General features: G+C 51.8%; 1 protein-coding gene across 1 annotated transcript; it reads right to left on the reverse strand.

Annotated features, from left to right (window-relative positions):
* Positions 1–2,517: 2,517 nt before the first annotated feature.
* Positions 2,518–4,723, reverse strand: RNASEK (ribonuclease K). The gene is made up of 3 exons (XM_061590009.1): positions 4,464–4,723; positions 3,194–3,270; positions 2,518–2,752 (listed from the first exon to the last, which is right to left on the reverse strand). The coding sequence occupies exons 1-3, from the start codon at positions 4,539–4,541 to the stop codon at positions 2,611–2,613; spliced, it is 297 nt and encodes a 98-aa protein (XP_061445993.1). The 5' UTR covers positions 4,542–4,723; the 3' UTR covers positions 2,518–2,610.
* Between the last annotated feature and the right edge of the window lie 1,983 nt (positions 4,724–6,706).

The following is a 6,706-nucleotide window of genomic DNA, read 5'->3' on the forward strand; positions in this document are numbered from 1 at the left end:
ACAGCTACTCAATGAGGGTGGTAAAATGATAACAGATGATAAAGAAAAAGTGCTCAATTCCTACTGTGGATCAGACTTCGCCCAAAAGATGATCTATGATCCTCCTGGTAAATGTGAAGTTGAAGGGACAGGATTGCAGCTTGAGACTGACAGGCAAATGGTCAAATGATACCTACTCTCTTTGAATGAGTTCAAATCTCCAGGGCCCAATGAACTGCATCCTAGAGTATTGAAGGAACTGGCTGAAGAACTCTTGGAACCACTGTCTTACTATCTTTGCGAAATCATGAGGATGGGTGAAGTGCCAGATGACTGGAGGAGGGCTAATGTTGTCTTTATATTCAAAAAGGAGGAACCTGGGAACTGCAGACCAGTCAGCCTGGAGGAGGTGCAAGGAATGCTTATCAAATTTGCAGATTATACAAAGTTGGGAGGGAGAGCTAATACCCCGGAAGAAAGAAACAAAATTCAAAGGGACCTTTATAGGCTGGAGCATTGGGCTGAAAACAACATAATGAAATTTAAGAGATAGGCGCAAAGTTCTATACTTCAGTAAAAGAAACCAAGTGTACAGTTATAAGATGGGGGATACTTGGCTCAGCAATTCTACATGTGAGATGGATCTTGAAATTGATCACAAGCTGAATATGAGCAAACAGCGTGATGTGGCTGCAAAAAAGGCAAATGCTATTTTAGGCTGCATTAACAGAAGTATAGTTTCCAAAGCACATGAAGTATTGGTTCCCCTCTATTGGGCACTGGTTAGGCCTCATCTTGAGTACTGCGTCCAGTGATGGACACCACACTTTAAGAAAGATGCAGATACACTGGAACAGGTTCACACGATGACCAGGAGACTGGAAACAAAGCCCTGTGAGGAGACTGAAAGAACTGGGTGTTTCACCTTGAGAAGACTGAGGGGAGAGATGATAGCACTCTTCAAGTACATGAAAAGTTGTCACACAGAGGAGGGCCGGGATCTCTTCTTGATCGTCCCAGAGTGTAGGACACGGAATAACAGGCTCAAGCTGCAGGAAGCCAGATGTCAACTGAACATCAGGAAAAACTTCCTAACTGTTAGAGCGATATGACAATGGGTCCAATGACCTAGGGAGGTGGTGAGCTCTCCAACGTAGAGGCCTTCAAGAGGCAGCTGCAGAGCCATCTGTTGAGGATGATTTAAGCTGGACTCTTGCAATGAGCAGAGGGTTGGACGATGACCTTATAAGCCCCTTCCAACTCTACATGTCTGTTTCTATGAAGTTCTTCTGTTGTCACACACTCTCCTCTCTTCCTGGAAGCCAAGTGCAGAGAAGTGCAGGACTAACAGCCTCATCAGCCACTGCCACCCCACCCTGCCCAAAAGAGGAGGAACCCAGGAAGAGAAATAGAAATCAGCCCACACGGATCAAATGCTGTTTATTGCACAGGTGATCAAACAGAGACAGAACAACTTTCAACATGTGAGTCCCTATGTGCAGACAAGCAGCTGCCACCTCTACAGCCTCCAACCGCCCCACAGAGTCAAGGGGCCGCTTCCTCTTCCTTTTCTTACCCCGCCTCCTGATTAAAGGGCAAGAACCCAGCAAAAAGGGCACTCCAGGGACAGGACCATGTTATAAAACTGGCCAGCTCTTAAATCCATTACTCTGAGCAGCAGCATTCAGGCCAGCCTTCACATGGCAGGACCCAAATAAGTCAGTGTTAAGGTCGCTCTGCACACTGGTATGAGCAACTGATTCCAGAACTCCATGGGCTAGCAAGGGGCGGGGGACCTGACCAAATCAGAGAGCAGAATGAGTTCACAAGTCATGCCTTGGGCCAAACAACGTAGCTCACACATGCACCCAATTCTTCCCAGCCATCAAGAACCAAAGTTTGCACAAGAAACACTGAAGATAAACATCAAAAACAGAATCAGGAGAGACACACAAGACTGTAACTGGAATGGACTGGCTATTTGATTGCTGTGTGGACAAACGGCCCTGCAATAACTCCCAGAAGATCCCACAAACATAAAATAGGGAGAGGCTGTGTGTGTGTGTGTGTTTTCACTGTCCACATACCACTGGGGGGGGGGCAGGAAAGAGCGTCTGTGCCATTTACACAATACTGGCATCCCTGTTTGTTCAGCCAAAACCAGCAGGACAAAGCAGGAAACTTCCTGGCCTTTTAAAGGGGAAGAAAGGACAGGACAGAGAGAAGGCATTAATGGGCAGAACTGGGTCAGATGATGGGCAGGGGAGAGGACAACTAAGGCACAGCTGAAGCCTTGATATTTTCCTCCCCCAAATTGCAGGACCCTGGTAAACTATGTCAGAAAACAGGGGTTCAAGTTGCAGAAGCTGGGAAACTACCCCCCCACACAAAAGATAGGGGGGAGAAATATCCCTCCCCCACCCACCCTCCTTCCCCACCTGCAGAGCCAAAATCCTAACTTGGGATCTGAAGATGCCCTTGGGAATCAGCACTTCTGAATATCCCCAAAATGGACCCCCAGTGCCCAGAGAGGGAATAAATATGAGACAGACGGGGGTTCGCCATCCCCAACAGCGGGAGGTAAAAGCCATGGGCCCCTCCGGCAGAGGAAGGAGGGCCCGGGGAGTGTCATTAGCGGACCATATACTCCTTGCGCTTGTTGAGACGCACTTGGCAGAATGAGAACCCCCCCAGGAGGACGTAGAGGCCGGCTGCGATGAAGCAGTTGTAGCTCACTTGCTCGTAGAGGCCATAGATCTTGCCCGGCCCACCTCTGTCACCAAATGCACCGGGGAGGGGGGAGAGAGAGAGAGAGAGAGAGAGAGGTCAGGCCCCGGTTCCCAACAGGATCCTCTTATCCAAGCCAGCACCCCCGCAGGTCTGGACCCCAGGGGCTGCGTAAACCCTACAAGGCCTCTGCTGCCTCCTCTCGATGACTCCCCCCGTCTCAATTCCTCCAGCATCTATAGCCACGCTTCCTCTGGCTGCCTTGTGGCCATGGACCACGTCCGCACACACAATCTCATAAGGACCGGGGTGGTGGCGGCAGGGGCTCTGGAAACAGCAGGTGGTGCTGGGCACCTGGCAGAAGCAGCAGCAAGGGAAGGACAAGCCCCCCTGAGCCCTTGAGCTGAGCTGCCCTAGAAATAAAAAAGGGGGGAGGAGTGGCTCCAATTCCCCCCCTGCAAGGCTCCCCCCACCTCCCTTAACTCACTTGAAGTCCTCCTCAGTGGCGGGAACATCTTCAATCAGAACAGCCGAGTGGACGTTGAAGAAGATCCCCAGCAGAACCTGAGCAGAGAAAAGTTGGAAGAGTTCGGGAGTCTTTGGGGAGGAAGCAAGGGCTCCTCCAGGCCCCCCCATAACAAAGAGCCAACTGCAGTCTCCACAGAGAGAGAGAGAGAAAGGCAGAGTGACCCCAGAGGATGCTCCTGGGACCCCCTTCGGTCCAGGCACCCTCAGCTGCAATCCAGCTCTCAAATGGTGGCATGGGCTGCTGGTGAACATTCTCTTACGCGTTCTTAAAAAAAACCTCCCCGGTCTCTCAGCGTTTGGCAAACCCTGAGCTCCCCAGAATGCTGTCTGGTGAGACACACACACAGCCTTGAAAAAAGGCACGTTTGCATCCTGGAGGTAGCCTGCCTTCCCCCGATAGAGACAAGCTGCCGCTCTGTGCACATGCTTCCGCATCCTCTACTGTTTACACAAGAACTTCTTGCTGAAGGCAGACCTGGCAGCTCCCATTACCTGCCCCGGCTGGCTACAAGGAAGAGGATCGGGCAAAGCCCATCCAAGGGGCACCCACAGGCCAGCGGAGCCAGGATAACGAGGGTATATTGGAGCGGCAGAATCCCCCGGTTCAAAAGCAAGCCATAACTTCCAGTCCCAGTTTAGGCAGTCTGGCTGAGGAGAGGAGAGGGAGGCCAGGAGAGGCTCTCCCGGTGAGTGATGCCCGCCTGAGCCGCCGATGTCACCCTTTCCAGCTGCTATTGGGGAAGCTAGTCCTGAAGGAGGAAGTGGGGGGAGGGAAAGAGAGAGCGGTGCCCCCTCCCCCCACTAAAAAGCACCAGGGAGGGGTTTCATTCATAAATGGGATGGGGCACCACTACCACCCCACAACGGGGGCGAAGGGGCTCTCCCGCCCCCCGTGTCTCTTTACAGGCGGGGGCGTTGTCTAACCCAACCCTAACCCAAAAGGCGCTTCGCTAAGGTTGGCTGTCGCCCTGGGCTCGGCCCCGCTCTTCGCTCCGAATTACCCACTATCGGTACAACAGTCCGGGTGGCGGTTACTCCAGATTAAGGAATCCGGAGCTGAAAACTGGGTTAAATAGGGGGTTGGGTGGAGTGAGAGAAAAGCGGCACAAACTGACCGGCAGCCACCCGGCCGACCTCCGTCACCCCCGATTCCTCCCTGTAAGCACAATCACTTCCTCGTACACGCATCAGGGAGTTCACACGCGCGCCCCTCGTCCCCTCCTGCTTACCAGCATAATGACCCCCCAAGCGCTGATCACAATCCCGCAAGCGGCCATCTTTGGCCCACAGCACAAAAGGGAAACCATGGCCGGTGCTGGAGAAACCCCGACAGCAAGCTATCACAGAAACCCCCTCTCCGAGCTGCTGCTTGCAGAGCCGACGCAGCAAATGACCCCACCTCCCGACGCCCTTGGCAGGTCAGGCGCTGGGCGCGACCAATCGCGTGAGCCACAGCAGGGGATATGACTCCCCCCGCTCAGGGGAGCAATGGAAGAGGCCGGGAGGCACGCCCGAACGCCGGCACTGGCGCTCATTGGGCGAGACTCGGCTGGGAGCGTCCCATTGCAAAAGATGGGGGAAGCAAGTCGTCCCAGATATAGAGGTCAGCTATTATCAAAGGTGCTATGGACTTCGAAGAAGCACGAATACAGAGCGAACGGAATAGGCGAGCTGAGCGGAAGGCACGTCAAACAAATCCTCATGGCAACCATCTTCCATCTGTGGGAGGCTGTGTGGATGCAGAATTGGCCTCCACAATCACTTACTGACCCACCTTTAAAGACCTTATCTTGGAAGACAATCTTACTCATAGAATCATATAATAGTAGAGTTGGAAGGGGCCTATAAGGCCATCAAGTCCAACCCCCTGCTCAATGCAGGAATCCAAATCAAAGCATTCCTGACACATGGCTGTCCAGCTGCCTCTTGAAGGCCTCCAGTGTCGGAGAGCCCACTACCTCTCTAGGTCACTGGTTCCATTGTCGTATGGCTCTAACAGTTAGGAAGTTTTTCCTGATGTTCAGTTGAAATCTGGCTTTCTGCAACTTGAGCCCATTATTCCGTGTCCTGCACTCTGGGACGATCGAGAGCCCGACCCTCCTCTGTGTGGCAACCTTTCAAGTACAGGAATACTCCACATTAATGTACACAATGGGTCCCAAGCAAGTACGTAAACCGAAAATGTACTTAAAGTGAAGCACTACCTTTTTTCACTTGTGCCACCACTGTGCCACCTCTCTCCTTCACGCGGAGCCTCAAAGCCCCACGCTAAAGCCTCTGCTGCTGCGCTGCCGCACCTCCCAGCTGATTTGCGGTCGTGTCTCTTTCCACCCCTCACTGAAAGAACAGGCCACAACCAAAGGTTAAGTGTCTGTTCTTGTGAAGCGAAGTACGTAAACAGGGGAATGGTGCTACTATATGTCCGTACTCGAGAGTGTCCATAAAGTGAAGGTCTGTATAGCCGGGTATTCCTGTACTTGAAGAGTGCTATCATATCACCCCTCAGTCTTCTCTTCTCCAGGCTAAAAATGCCCAGTTCTTTCAATCTCTCCTCATAGGGCTGTTTCCAGTCCCCTGATCATCCTTGTTGCCCTCCTCTGAACCCGTTCGTTTGTCTGCATCCTTCTTGAAGTGTGGAGACCAGAACTGGACACAGTATTCAAGATGAGGCCTAACCAGTGCTGAATAGAGGGGAACTAATACTTCACACGATTTGGAAACTATATTTCTGTTAACGAAGCCTAATATAGCATTTGGCTTTTTTGCAGCCACATCGTACTGTTGGCTCATATTCAGCTTGTGATCAAAGACAATTCCAAGATCCTTCTCACTTGTCGTATTGCTGAGGCAAGTATCCCCCATCTTATAACTATGCATACTCAGCCACGAGTGATCGCCAAAGAATGAATGAAATGAACCCCCAGGGCAAATTTTGCATAGCTGTAGGATTGAACCCACCAGATCCTGAAAAGCCCATTCTAGTCATCCCCTTACTACAGCCTTCGCCAACCTTGCACCCTCCAGATGGTTTGGACTACAACTCCCACCAGATTCCAAACACACCTCTTAGTTATAGGACTTCTCCCTCAGGATTTGAGATGTACAAATGTTATATATAAATATTTATGTTCTGCTCAGGCAAACCCAAACCCCACCTCAGGGAGACAACCCTCAAAAGCTGAGCAGATTTAAGAGCCTGCTTGGCACAGGATGCGTACCCCAAATGGAGCAGCCTCTTCTATGCACGCATGTGGACAAGGGATGCACACAGGGACTCTTGCTGCTGCCGTCACTTGTAGCTGAGCCCACGGCTTCCACCCCGCACCCTCCTGGGCAGCCGTTCAACCCACCAAGCAGAGTAAAGGAACGTGGATGAGCTGATGAGGGCTGAAATTGCCCCCCTTCTTTTGTCACTGTGATCCACCCACATTTGCTCCCTTCAACCCCAAAACCCTCCAACCCAAACTCAATG

This window comes from Rhineura floridana, chromosome 11 (assembly GCF_030035675.1).
Source record: "Rhineura floridana isolate rRhiFlo1 chromosome 11, rRhiFlo1.hap2, whole genome shotgun sequence".
Classification (NCBI taxonomy): domain Eukaryota; kingdom Metazoa; phylum Chordata; class Lepidosauria; order Squamata; family Rhineuridae; genus Rhineura; species Rhineura floridana.

Coding starts and splice junctions, on each gene's coding strand:
- RNASEK (XM_061590009.1), bottom strand. CDS start 4,541: ATGGTTTCCCTTTTGTGCTGTGGGCCAAAGATGGCCGCTTGCGGGATT. Junction 3,271..4,463: donor CTTGGGGGGTCATTATGCTG/GTAAGCAGGAGG, acceptor TTCTCTGCTCAG/GTTCTGCTGGGGATCTTCTT. Junction 2,753..3,193: donor GCCACTGAGGAGGACTTCAA/GTGAGTTAAGGG, acceptor ATTTGGTGACAG/AGGTGGGCCGGGCAAGATCT.